At 41.7% G+C, this 14,866-nt stretch overlaps 2 protein-coding genes across 2 annotated transcripts; one reads left to right on the forward strand and one right to left on the reverse strand.

Moving 5' to 3' along the window:
* LOC132106083 (gastrula zinc finger protein XlCGF49.1-like) overlaps positions 1–14,866 on the forward strand; it is a 473,864-nt gene that overhangs the window by 378,994 nt on the left and 80,004 nt on the right.
* LOC132106089 (gastrula zinc finger protein XlCGF8.2DB-like) lies at positions 7,616–14,736 on the reverse strand. 2 transcript variants are annotated; one of them, XM_059511717.1, is made up of 3 exons: positions 14,625–14,736; positions 13,779–13,928; positions 7,616–8,954 (listed from the first exon to the last, which is right to left on the reverse strand). In XM_059511717.1, the coding sequence occupies exons 2-3, from the start codon at positions 13,861–13,863 to the stop codon at positions 7,909–7,911; spliced, it is 1,131 nt and encodes a 376-aa protein (XP_059367700.1). In that variant the 5' UTR covers positions 13,864–13,928; positions 14,625–14,736; the 3' UTR covers positions 7,616–7,908. The 2 variants fall into 2 exon arrangements, with proteins under 2 accessions (XP_059367700.1, XP_059367701.1); XM_059511718.1 differs by lacking the exon at positions 14,625–14,736 and having other exon boundaries at positions 13,779–13,975.

The raw sequence follows: 14,866 nt of genomic DNA on the forward strand, positions 1-14,866 counted from the left end.
ATCACACACCAATAAACCTGAAGCAACGCCCAGGATTTACAGTGCACAGTCACCCGAGGGACTCACAGAGAGTCCAGGACAGGAGAGGGGGGGAGCCCTCCGTCCCATATCTAGCAGCACCCGTAGATGCGGCAATACAACATCACACAGTCGAGGCAAGGCCTGACCAATGTGGCAATGCGGGTCTTAAGCAATACTGCCCATATAACAGTCGGCAGCGCATAACGCTCACGAACTCAGAATTCCCATCAGGGCCCTGATTCGGCTATACCGACAGCAGCCTTGCTTGCAAGGCGGGAACTTCCAGGTTATAGAACCTGATAAATGTAGACGGCGAGGCCCAACTTGCCGCCATACATATATCCTGCAAGGAGATCCCAGTAGACCACGCCCACGACGAGGCGACGCCCCTCGTGGAGTGTGCTCTGATGCTCAGTGGGCACTAAAGGCCCCTGGAAGCGTAAGCTAATGCTATGGCGTCAACTATCCATCTGGATAGTCTGTCTCGAAACCCTTGGAACATCCACTGAACGAGACAAACAGCTGCTCAGTCTGTCGAAAGACAGTGGAGCGAGACACATAAGCTCTTAAAACCCTAACAGGGCAAAGAAGACTCGAGTCTCCATTCTCTCCTGACACCGACAGGGCAGACAGGGCAATAACCTGAGCCCGAAACGGCGTGTTGAGGGACTTTGGCACATAACCGTGCCTAGGTTTGAGTATGACCCTTGAGTCAATAGGCCCAAACTCCAAGCACGACTGGCTCACCGAGAGCGCGTGCAGGTCACCCACACGCTTCACTGAAGCGAGAGCCAACAAGAATACCGTCTTGAACGACAGATGCCGGAGGCTAATCGATTGGATAGTCTCAAAAGGGGGACCCTTCATGGCCTCCAAAACCGCATTGGTATTTAGCACTCCCACTGAGAGATCAGCGGGTAACCGTTGAGCGCCCACACATGGAGGGACCACAACTCCGGTTGAGGGTGCCAAATCGAGCCCCTGGCCTGCGAGAGGAGGTCCCTCCTCAACGGCACTGGCCACGGGGCGATGTCTGCTAACCGCATCAAATCTGGGAACCATGGTTGGTTCTTCCAAAAGGGTGCTACAAGCAGTATTGAACATCTCGTTTCTCTCACCCGTTCTATCACCTGCGGAAGGAGGGAGATGGGAGGGAAAGCATAAAGCGGGCAGCACGGCCATCTCCGTGACAACGCGCTTTCGTTCTTGGAAAAGAACACGGGGCAGTGAGCGTTTTCATGGGACGCGAAGAGGTCCACCTCCGCCCTGCCAAATCTCTCCCACAACAGCCGGACTGTTTGCGGGTGTAGAGACCATTCGCCCGTGGGAATGTTGTTTCTGGACAGCCTGACTGGACCCAGATTCTGTAGCCCAGGCACATGAACTGCCCTCAGCGAGCGCAAGTTGCGCTGAGCCCAAACCAGGAGGCGTTCCGTCAGCCTGTACAGGTTTCGGGACCCGAGACCGCCCTGGCGATTTATGTAGGACACCACAGACATGTTGTCCGAACGGACTAAGAAGTGGCGGCCCTTGATTCGGGGACAAAAGCGCGTCAGCGCGTTCTCCACTGCCAGCATTTCCAGACAGTTGATATGTTGGAGCTTTTCCAGTTCTGACCACAGGCCAAAGGACGGTCTGCCCTCGAGCAGCGCTCCCCATCCCGAAGTGGAGGCGTCCGTCGACACCATCTTCACTTTCGAGGAAGTCCCCAGGTTTACACCTGATTGGTACCAGTCGTTTGCTGTCCAGGGTTTCAGGGCTGTAACGCAGCCCTGATTGACCTTGAGACGCAGTCGACCAGATACCCGCGCTTTCAGCCAGAACTGCAGGGGGCGCTTGCGGAGCAGGCCCAACTGCAGAACCGGAGATGCTGAGGCCATGAGACCCAGCATCCTCTGACATTCTCTGAGCGAAACGGTCGCGCCGCAGAGGAGAGAACTCGCCGCGCGCTGAATGCCCAACGCGCGCTGTGGTGACAGCCATGCCATCATGGAACGTGAGTCCAGAGCTAAACCCAAAAACAGTATCGTCTGTCTGGGGTTCAGCGAACTCTTCGTCCAGTTGACATTGAGACCGAGTTTCTCGAGGTGATCGAGTAAAACGGCTCCGCTCGTGCTCCGCTCGTGATTGAGCCAGAATCAGCCAGTCGTCCAAATAGTTCAGCACTCGCATGCCTCTGATTCTGAGAGGAGCGAGCGCTGCGTCCATGCACCTCGTAAACGTACGAGGAGCTACGGCCAAGCCGAATGGCAGGACTGTAAACTGGTATGCCTGGCCCTCGAAGGCGAATCTCAAATATCGCCTGTGACTTGACGCTATCTGTATTTGAAGTATGTGTGCTACTTCTGTTTTGACCGCGGTTTCGACGCGCGCTAAAAAGCACGGAGGGCGTCGAAAAAACTGTAGCGAGTAGCCTCTCCTTATAATGCCTAGCACCCAATCCGAAACCCCTGGAAGCGCTGACCGGTAGAGCGAGAACTGGGGTTTCGAGCTGCGTTGCTGAAGCTGTTGTGATAACGGCTTTTGTGTGCAGGCAAGCGGGCAACTGTGCAGGCTTGCGCGTTGCAGAAAATGCTGAGACAGTCACAATTCCTGGAACTGAAACAACGGCGCGCTTGGGTGAGAGCTCGGCCACAGCGGAACTCGTACACCGGTGCTTCGATGAAGCAGCCATCGTGTGTAGTGCAGATACAGCCTGCTCAGCAACAGAAAAGATTTGCGCGAGCAGAGGTGACGTCATGCAGCAGGCTTTAGATGGCAACACCACTTTCGTCCGCCGTCCAGCAGAGGGCTGACAAAGGTGCGTCACTATCGCCTGTTCCACCGGCGGAAGTGACTGGTAGTTCCTGTTTTTAGCATCATCCAGTGTGGAGAATGTTAGTGAGACAGACGAACGAGTTCGCGCTGAATATGGAGCGTTCCAAGCCTTTGCCACCTCTTCGTGAAGCTCAGGAAGAAATGAGGCGGGCTTTGAGAAGTACGCTCATCCGAAAGGAAACTACCTTCCAGCCGGGAACAAGAGGGGGGGGCGCTGGTGCAGACCACTCGAGGCCGAGACTCGTCGCGGCCAGCGTGAGCAATCGCCTCGGCTCCTTCTCGATGTCAGCTCGTTTGCTGGGCTTCTGAGCAGAAGGCGCGAGATCCTCGGAGCTCGCCCAGCCCTCACTGCCCGAAGCTAGCAGAGAGCGCGTGTCCTCTAGGGCGAACCGGCGAGCTCGGTTGAGCTGAAGACAGTTCCGGAATCCGCTGGAAGCGGCGCTTTTACGGCGCCTCAGCGCAGCGGAGAATGCAGGCTCAGAGAAAAGGCCAAGCGAGTCCTCATGGCAACAGCTCGCAGTGAGGGCATCCGCCGTCAGCGAGCGCGAGCACTGCATGATCTTCACCCAGGCAGGAGACACCGATGATGTACCGGTCTCCCTCACTGAGCGGGGCTCTGACGAGCTGCAGGAAGGCATCTTAAAAAAGACGCAAGCTCTTTTACGAGTGTGTGTTGCAGGGCGAACACACACACACGCATAAAGAACAGTTGGATATAACAGAATTGAAAGGATATGTGCGCCGGAGAGCGCAGCAGGAACGGCAGTGGAAGGCGGCGAAGGCCAGCAGCTTCAGAAGTGGCTCGTCCCGCTGAGATGCCTATCAGACGGCGCTTGCTTCCTTCGTGATCCAGCGATGCGTGATGAACATTCAGACGAGCCAGATAACGAACAAAACATTGACTCATTCACGAGTCAAGAACCGTTTCTGTCAGACGCGTCCGATTCGAGAACCGAGTAGCTGATGATACTGCGCATGTGTGATTCAGCGTGAAGCAGACCGACACACAGAGCGTCTGAACCTAACTGATTCTTTTGGTGATTGATTCTGAACTGATTCTGTGCTAATGTTATGAGCGCGGGTAAACCGAAGGCTTGAATCAAGGGCAATCATCGCAAATGACACCATTATGTCGAGCGCAAAAGAACCGGTGAACCGTTTTCTTCAACCTGTTTATTGAATCGAACTGTCCGAAAGAACTACTGGTGATCCGAAAACCGGTGCAACCGGTTCTTGACTCGTGAACGAGTCAGTCTATTGTTCGTTATCTGGCTCGGCTCGGTGTTCATCTTTAGTTCTCTCTTCACAGCAGTTCAGTCAGTGTACTGTTTGAGTGCATGCATTACTCTGGGATATTGGTTTGTTTGAACTCAGAGGGAGTGTCAGCCACATTAAAAAAGTTAACAGCTTAAGTCATTGTGGATTAATGCGTATTAGAGATGCGAACAGTTTAAAACGATTCAGTTCGATTTGGTGAACTGAATGATTCGTTCGCAAACCGGATATCCAGACTGCTTTGTTTTGAACTCTCTCACAACAGACACGGAAGAGAAGACAATCCTGAATAAAGTCGTCGTTTTTGCTATTTTTGGACCAAAATGTATTTTCGATGCTTCAAAAAATTCTAACTGACCCTCTGTTGACACATGGACTACTTTGATGATGTTTTTCTTACCTTTCTGGAAATGGACAGTATACCGTACACACAGCTTCAATGGAGGGACAGAAAGCTCTCGGACTAAATCTAAAATATCTTAAACTGTGTTCTGTGAGGTTTTACGGGTTTGAAACAATATGAGGGTAAGTTATTAATTACATAAATTTGCTATCTGGGTGAACTAACCCTTTAATTGATGCACGCTGGAAAAATGCTTTTCTTACTAAGTGTTTTTTTTTCTTCTTTTCTTTCCCCAAGTACAAATATAAAAAAATAAAATAAAATAAAGATTGATTTTCTAGTTTTAGACTTTCCTGTGGGGGGGGGGGGTCTAAATTAAGTGCATTTTACTTAAGTAAAATTATATGCCAGTGTGGTCATAAAAATTATCTTAATGCAAATGGAAAACAAGATTATTCTGAGTGTCCATTACGAAGTGCAAATCTATTGTAGCTCCGTTCCCCATTGACACATAAGGTTAAATGCGACACATGTGAATAATGGCTTCAATGGTGTAGGCTGTAATGTTTTGGACACGGAAAACTAGCTTGTAACACGATTGATTGGGTTAGAGACCGGCTTTTGCCGAGCTCGTTCTTTTCCCATCACATGTCACATTAGAATTTATTTTCAATAAAAATGAACAAAATGTTCTAAAAGTGGAAGTGCCTAACAAGTGTTTAATAATGATACAACTATTTATAATTGTAATAAATATAATCATTTACAATCTGTTATTATTGCATCCTGTTAATGTAAAACAATACTGAGGTGCAAATGTATCTGCCAGTATAAAGTATAACTAGCATCTAATTATTATTTACACTTAGCCTGTTGCAAACAACTGCTACTTTTACATGGTAAATAGAATATATCACGATTTTCACTGTACATTTTTTCTGTAAATAGCATCTATAGCTACTTGCACTTAGCCTACTGTAAATAGGATCTATCGCTAAGAAAGCATGTTAATTCCACTTAAGTGTAAATAGCCACTGCCGTATTTTTCTTACTCTATTGGCAGATCATGTGTAAAATAAGAAAAATGCACTTAAAATATTATTATAAATATTATTATTTTATATGTATTTTTTTGCCCATGAAATACTATAAAATGATTAGCTATTAGTTCATTAATCTAACGTTCTGACAATTTTCACCTGTGATATTATAACACTGAGAAGAATTACATTTGTATCGTGTCTGAAGTATGCAGACGGCTTTTTGGCGGGAGCTGTTGCCATGGTGAATCTCCATTGATAATGGCTTTTTATAGTTGTGGTGCATGCGCTTAACTCAGAGTCAGTCAATTTAGAGTTGATTAAACCAACTCATTTCAGCTGTTCTGTAAACAAAAACGCAGAGTTTCCCATCTCAGGGTAAGTCAACTCAGAGTTCAAGTTTAAACAGAGTTGGTTGAACCTCCTTAGTGAAACGGGCCAGAGTTCTTCTTCTCCTTAGCCCAGGTAAGACGCCTCTGACGCTATCTGTGGTTCAGCAAAATTCATTGACACATCTGAGTGTGGTGGCTCTTGAAGCCTTGACCCCAGCCTCAGTCCATTCCTTGTGAAGTTCACTCATATTCTTGAATCGACTTTGCTTGACAATCCTCACAAGGCTGCGGTTCTCTCCGTTGGTTGTGCATCTTTATCTTCCACACTTTTTCCTTCCACTCAACTTTGTTAACATGCTTGGATACAGCACTCTGTGAACAGCCAGCTTCTCTGGTAATGTATGTTTGTGGCTTACCCTCCTTGTGGGGGGGATTCAATAATTGTCTTCTGGACAACTGTCAGATCAGCAGTCTTCCCCGTGGTTGTGTAACCTAGTGAACCAAACTAAAAAAAAAACATTTTGAAGGCTCAGGAAACCTTTGCAGGTGTTTTTAATTGATAAGCTGATTGGCATGTCACCATATTCTAATTTGTTGAGATATTTTAAATATGAATTGGTGGGTTTTTGTTAAATGTGAGCCACAATCATCACAATTAAAAGAACAAAAGACAAAAGTCTGTGTGCATTAAATTTAATACATGAGTTTCAAAATTTGAGTTGAATTACTGAAATAAACTAACTTTTCTAATTTACTGAGATGCACCTGTATGCATGTAAGATTTGGTAAGTTTGGTGTTGAACGAATAGTCGCAATATTTGCAAGACTTTGAAATGAATGAAAAGGTGGTATTTTGACCGGCGTGTGTTCTATCACACTTTATAGTTTTTAGTTATTAAACAAAACCTGCAAATAATCCCAGCCATGTGATAAATTGAAGCATCATGTTAAAGTATGCACACTCCGCCTTGCAACAAGTCGATTGGAAGATCGTGGGATGGACCAACTCAGCTCGGCCAAAACACCAATGTCTGAACAAATTCTGTGATCTTGCTTTTTCTAAATAACTAAATACTAGATCCTTTGCTACCTAGCTCGTAGCTTATAAATTAAAGCGAAAGTTGTGACATTTGCCAAGTATGTTAACCCATACTCGGAATTGGTGCTCTGCATTTAACCCATCCAAGTGCACAAACACAGCAGTGAGTAGTGAACACACACCTGGAGCAGTGGGCAGATATATCCAGCACCCGGGGAACAACTGGGGGTTCAGTGCTTTGCTCAAGGGCACTTCATCCATGGGTGCCGAGTGTGGAAGAGAGCACTGTTCATTCACTCCCTCCCACGACAACTCCTGCCAGCACAAGACACGAACCTGCGACCGGGTTACAAGTCCAACTGTAACCATTAAGCCACAGCTGCCCCACACATATAATTTTTAAGATATACTGATTTTAATGTTCGCTGGACAGACTGTTGACAAAGTATAAGCTAATCAAATTTAGAATCGGTTTAATCAAACTAATTAGAATCTTTAGATTCGATCCCCCTGTAAAAGAGCTAAAATTCCCTACACAGATTTACAGTGTTCAACAGAAAAGAAAAAAAAGCTTCAATGACGCCAGCATTTTTTTTTCATTCTGCTATAAAGCAACTTCAAAAAGAATACAATAGTAAACAGTGAATTTTTCATTTACGGTCAGTTCATTGTTGATTTAGTGATAATCCAGCTCAGTTCTGTTCTCTTCCAATAGTGTCTGTGCAATCAAGTCGATAATATTCAAAGTCAGATTTAGTTTAATATCAAATTGTTTATATTTGTATTGGGAATTTTCACAATGACATTTCAGGTGTATCTGTGAGTGATGAATATGGTCTTCTATGCATTTCATAAACCTTTAAACCTCAATGAGAAACAGTACAATTTAATTCCAGAACAAGTCAGGAAATGACATGAAGTCTGACTGATAAGTCCACTGTACAGTGTGAGGTCTCATTTGAATGGTAATGTTTGCTTTAAGTTTGAATCTTATCCCACACTAAGGCCAAATGAAAGGCTTTGGTCTAATGTGAATTTTTCTCATGATTCTTTAGCTGATTCCTGTCTCTTAAAACCCCTTCGATACTTATGACATTTAATTAATTTTTCTGTTGAGTGAATTCTCATGTGGTGATTAAGGGTAGATTTATATCTGAAACTCTTTCCACACTGATCACATGTGAATGGCTTCTCTCCAGTGTGAATTCTCATGTGGGATTTAAGGTTTCTCTTACTTTGAAAACTCTTTCCACACTGAAGGCATATAAAAGGCTGCTCTCCAGTGTGAACTCTCATGTGGACTTTAAGGTTTCCTTTTTGAGTAAAAGTTTTTCCACACTGTTGACAGGTGAAAGGACTCCCTCCGCTGTGAACACTCATGTGAACTTTTAGATTTCCTTTTCGGTTGAAACTCTTTCCACACTGATCACACACAAATGGCTTCTCTCCAGTGTGAATTATCATGTGGTTTTTAAGGTTTCCTTGTTGTTCAAAATGTTTTCCACACTGTTGGCAGTTAAAAGAGCTCTCTCCAGTGTGAATTCTCATGTGAATTTTTAAGGTAATAGATTTATTGAAACTTTTTCCACACTGTTGGCAAATGTAAGGCTTCACTCCAGTGTGAATTCTTACGTGATCGCTAAGCTTTCCTTTTCGGTTAAAACTCTTTCCACACTGAGGACATGTGTAAGGCTTCTCTCCAGTGTGAATTCTCATGTGTTCTTTAAGGTTTCCTCTATTTCTAAATATTTTTCCACACTCCAGGCATGGGGAAGAGCTTTCTCCAGTGTGAATCCCCATATGCACTTTAAGGTGTGCTTTTTGAGTAAAACACTTTCCACACTCTTGGCAGGTGAAAGGCTTCTCTCCAGAATGAACTCTCAGATGGACTGTAAGGTTTCCATGTTGATTGAAATACTTTCCACAATGAAAGCAGATTAATGGAGGCAGAGCCCGTAACTTTCGAGGTTTCTTTTCAGTCTGTGAGGAACATTTTTCTCCAGGTATAGAATCCTGATGCTTCTCAAACTGATTTTTCTCTTCCATTTCATTCGATAAATTATACTCCTCTTTCAGTGGCATCAGATCTAAGGTGAAAAGAGACAAATAAAAGTCATTAAGCATGTTATATTCTGGGGTATATTCTGCTTGTTTGTAAATAGTATGCTTCATTAATATGGGGTGTATCTGCACTTGCTCCTCCAAACTGTTTTTTTAAGCCAATTCATTTTAGAATGTCCCACATAGGACTACTCTTAACAATTCATTAAAGCACTGGCTTGTCATGTCAAACCAACATATAAAGTCGTTAAGTCATAAATATGAATTCATCATTTAATCTTTTTCCTACTCAAAATTTCGACCTAGTAATACGTTTCGACTTTTTTTCTTGTACTTATGACTTAAAGGGGTGGTTGACTGCTATTTTTCTAGGCTTAATTGTGTTTATGTGGTGCAGTCTAACATGCTTAGTAAAAAAAAAAAAAAACGAACATAATTTACCATTATTCTCAACTGCACTATTGGTGCGTTCAAGTCATGCTGGATACATCGTATTTATGAGTTAAACGCACATGAACGCTGCCACAAAGTTGTTATTACGAGTGGGAAACTCTGAATTTTCTTTAAGCTCCGAGTTTCCGAGTTGGGGGCGCCAATGAGAAACATGACAGAATCAATGGATCGATGGATACAACGTCTGTTGTTGATAATAATGTTGTTAAGTTTTTATGCGATACAGATTAAAGTGGCTTCATAAATTATTTAATACAAATAAAAAAAACGCAAACCACACCTGATGCAATTTCCTTGCTTTTCATTTTCTATAAGGAGAGTTAACAAACCTTGTTGTATTTTCTTGTAATTTATTAAAAGAAATTACATCGCCATCGACTAAACTGACTTGAACACAACCGATGTCGTAATTATGAATTTGTCAACTCGTAAGTACAAACTTCCCAGGAGGAACTGAACGCAGCATTTCCCTTCGCTCATGAATGCTCTGTTGATTTCCTGGTTTTCCAGAAAATGGGCTCAGATTGGTTAGCTGGCCCAGTGTTTTGTGATTCGCTAAACCGCATGCTGCACGTCCAGAAATGTCACACCCCTCACCTCAGTGTCATGTGCTCTGGTTGTATTGTATACAATGGCATCATCAATACTTATCAATTTGAGCTTGACCGAGACCCAGAGAATATTAGTGATAAGGATTGTGCAAAACCTGTGCAAGCACAACTCTTACAGGGTGTTTTCAGAATCGTATATTTTTTTGGTTTGTTATTGTATTTAGATATGCTTTTATTTGTGAATGCTACTGCTTATGTTAGCTTCTAATCAGGGGTGTATAAGTTCACAAAATTCACGGTTCAGTTCGCTATGACACAGTGGTGTCATGGTTCGGTACGTTTTCAATATGGGGGGTGGTAATTGCTTACGTTTTTGGTTAACCACTGTGCCCAGCGGGTTTTAATAAATTCTGTATTTAAACGGTACATACACATTTCTAAATGATACGATAAAAAATGTATTTAAAAAAAAGCAAACATTTTTTGAGGATGCAAATAGCTTCTGAATATTTTTTAATCCATAGTTTTTTTTTACTTTCAGAAAAAGAGAGAATAACAGATACAGTGTGCCATATGTGTGTGTGTGTGACAACGCCAATGCATTAAAACAGTTCAGTTTAATCACTGCTAATGCACTGCTTTAATTGATGCGCGTGCGTGCACACGCACACACACCACTTGCACACAGAGATCTGAGACCGCGCTGTGCAAAAAGTAACATTCAGAAGCTCATAAACTTGACGGCAAAGTTAAAAATTTTCAACTCGGACAGCAGATGCAAATTCGCGTCAAACAAATAAATGCAAAAAAGCACCATTGTGCACCACGGAGCGGAGGGGGAAGAGAGGAGACAGACCATTAGGCAACACAGCTGGGGCACACATCTGGTGAATTTATCTATTTTTTAAGGGCAGCTGTGGCCTAATGGTTAGAGACCTTGACTAGTTACCAGAAGGTTGCCGGCTGTGCACTTGGATGGGTTAAATGCAGAGCACCAATTCTGAGTATGGGTTAGAAATGTCACGACTTTCACTTTCACAACACAGATAACTTCCGTTTCAGACAGTTTTATTTCACTCGCATCAAGTTAAAAATACAAATAAATGCACAGCCATTTGCAGCCATCAAACATATATGATCATGCTGTTGAACCTCTGATAACTTTTAAGGCTTATTCTGCAGCGTTAATATAAGCATTTTGACAAGTTTTGTCACAGAGCTGTAAAAATGCTCACCAAGTGAATTAATCGCGTGTGTGCCAAACTCTTTTTACAAAGCAAAAACAAACAGTCTTCTTCGACCCAAGAGTGTTTCTCTCAGTTAATGTGTGCGATGTCATCTTACAGTCTGAAAGGTCTGTCATAGCTAATTAGCACATGCCGTTGTGAATAATTAAGTGAAGCATCTTCTCATAGGATAAGAACACGCAGTCTCATGAATAATTTAATAGACACCGAGGCGTCATCAATGTACTATAGTCAATTGCCACGTCACAAATTGTGATGTCAACACAATGTACATTTTAAACCCAGAAGATGAAAATAGGTCATTTTCTCCAATAATTAACAGATCAGACACCTCTGCTAAAATCTCTGACAAAGTAGTCTGGGGTTTCATGACCCTTTAAGAAGGTCTTGGTCTCATCCAAATTTGTACTTTTGCAAAAAATTCGGCACTATGTTGCTTTTAAACCAAAGCAATAGATCCAATGGGAAGTGGCATAACTTTGCTTTTAAAAGTGGTGGGGACACCGCACAACTCATTTTGCTAGTTTTTTTAATTACCTAACTTACTTGGGGACTGGGTATAGAGTTAAATACATCAATGTACCAGGGGCAAAGCCAGAAAATGTTGAACGTGGGTGCTCGATCACTGACAGGGAGCTGGGCAATTCAGGGCTACAGACTCATTCTTCCCACTGGTCAAACTTTCTGAGTTGGTAGCAAGAGCAAAATTCTTTTTTTTGCTACAACATGCTATTAATCAATGCATGCTGATGAACTTTTATCATAGTTTATAGCTATAAGGAAACAAAACTGGTTGGATTCATTGTTATTCAAAGATGGATTCATTGTTCTTTTTAATTAAAATGAACAACAACAATAAAACAGTAAGATTCAATGACAAACGATCTTCGAAAACTTTTATTAACAAACAAAAACGAATTAGATGAGGCATGGCAAATTATTTCAAGACGTAAAGCATTTTTGCTCATTTATGTGGGCCATCAAGCATTTATTGCAATGTGTTCATTGTTAAACTCTAAAATCCGATTATTTTTAATTCTTAAACAACCGCCATTTTATTTTACCAATTATTTTTTATTTTATTCATGTGATTTCAAAGCGGAATCTTTAGCATCATTACTTCAGTCATACGATCCTTTAGAAACCATTGTAATATTATAATTGACTGCTTAAACAGCGAAGTAGAATTTTTTCAGGTTTCAGTTACAGATTCGAATAGAAAGTTCAGAAGAACAGCTTTTATCTGAAATGGAAATCTTTTGTAACATTATAAAATGTCTTTATCATGGCTTAATGATCAATTTTAAATCATCCTTGCTAAATAAAAGTATTCATTTCAACACCCCCTCCCCCCCAAACTGACTCCAAGCTTTTGAATGGTATAGTGTTTTGATTGGAATAGTATAATGTAACAACAGTTTTTATTTCTGTTAAAAACTCATCTTTGGATTTTTCTATTCATCATAGAAGAAGGCAAAAATAGCAATATGTATGTAGCAATACCTAATTAAAATAATGATCCCCCACACCATAGTTTAAAATATGTATAGAACTATGTGGATTTTTCAAATAATGGAGATCTTTCATGGGTTTTTCCTACTACAGATTTAAATGAGAGCCATCATTTACATTATATTAAGACATTCAAGTCTCAATATCCTGGTTCTCTTTAAAATAATATGGATATCAACATCCATACATCAAAGGAATCGCGATGAATCTCATTATTTTGTCAAATGTAAATCTTTTTTCATCCACAGTCTCTATTGTATTGAGTGTATTCTCAATACAAGGGACGTTGAGATCGGTAAAGCTGCATTTGACAGCAACGGTCTAATAGATTACCCCCTAGATTCAATATGAAACTCTTAGTAAAACAAAATAGTAGTCATTATTATGCTGAGGCTGTGTATATGATCCGCTCTGTTTGATCGCGTCTCTGGACCGGAGTCAAAGTCCAGATGTGCGCTGCCACCATTCACGTGAAACCAGACCTTATTTGCACCAATTGAAAGCATACTTACACTGTCTGAATCTTTCCCCATCACCTAAACTCTGCACTACAAGGCATTCACTGTGCAGAAAATACTACACTTTGAACAAGTGACTGATCTCAGCCAGCACTTCAGCATCTATACTATTCTTTCAATGGAAAGTAGCTAAACCCTGCATGAAAAGTTGCTAAATGTCACTAGATGACATCATTCACTAATTAGAATATTCATGATGTAAGTGTGTCATATTGTGTCTCGCGCTCGTGCGGCAGTCTCAGACACTAAATAAGGTTTGTAAAAAGAAAGTTGCTAGTTGCTTTTTTTTTAAGTCACTAAGGGGATCTAGAGACAAAGTAGCTAAGTTGGCAACACTGAGTGCAGGAGGCTGGCACTTCGGATTCTAGAGAGCATTTGATTGGTCAGAAGATTTAGAAGATGATCATGAGAAGATGAAGAATGATATGACATCAAAATGAATTTCAACTTTGAAGTAGATTGTTCTGGTTTAATTAGGCCATTCATATACCATAAAACACCAGTAATTTTAGTATATGTTGACATTTTAATAAGTATCAAGTCACAGCTTTGTGAATAAAAAAACCAACCTGTTTGTTCCTCGGTATCTTCTTGTTTCACCCTGACTGCTTCTTCAATTTTAATGTCTTCACACTCCTCTTTAATAAACGCCATCTTTATAATAGTGTCACGTGGATCTCAGTCGCTTCAGCAGGAGTCTTCTGTCTTCTGGAGTCACTCTGTCCTGTTTCAGATTTACATAATTAACAGAAAGACAAAAAATCCAAACTAATACTACGTGTGTCTCAATGCAGTATGAAATCGGTCAAAGAGATATTAGGTCTTGACCCCCCCCCCCCTCCCCCAAAAAAAGAAAACTAATGTTACACAAAAACACTCAAAACTTGCATTTATAAAAGAACACAAATGATTGAAAGGTTCAATAAATGCCAAAAAATACACCATAAATGGTTCAGACGGCCTACTAAGCCGTTTATAATATATGTTTGATATTCATTGATTCACATTATATAATGGATTATACATTCATCAAAAAAAAATCGCGGATTGATTGTTAAAGGTGTCAAGTTTGTTGTTCTCGTTTCATTTACATTGTATTGAGCAGCGTGCGATGATTCGAGCGATTCTGAAAAATATAATTTCACTAAACAACTGCTTCAAATTACATGGATTTTAAGCTCAGTTTGTCTCAGCACTGCTTGACAGTGGCAGAAATCGTATTTATGACAAACTGGCTCACTATATAGGGAGCGAAAATGGGACGCACTTTTCCTGTTACTCACGAGTGGCGCTTTATTCACACAAATTAACGCCCATAACGTTAAACAATGCATTGCAGTGATACATACATTCTATAATTAAACACAACTTCAAGAAATAAATAAAAAATGGCAAGTTTTATAATGTTTATAAACAAACCTTTCATCAGCCGAATCATAACAGATGCAGGAACGCGTCGCAGCGTTGTGACGTCACATCGTGGGATCGTGATAAGAGTCCTATTCCCATGCTGTGTCTGAAATGACAGAAGTGCATAGCTATGTACCGACAAACATAGGTATTCAGTGTTATTTTCTTGGTGGAAAACATGTTTAAATACATTTTGTCCAATTACATATTGAAAGTTACAGCTATTCTTCATTCATAATCTTCTAAT

This window comes from Carassius carassius, chromosome 26, assembly GCF_963082965.1.
Source record: "Carassius carassius chromosome 26, fCarCar2.1, whole genome shotgun sequence".
Lineage (NCBI taxonomy): Eukaryota > Metazoa > Chordata > Actinopteri > Cypriniformes > Cyprinidae > Carassius > Carassius carassius.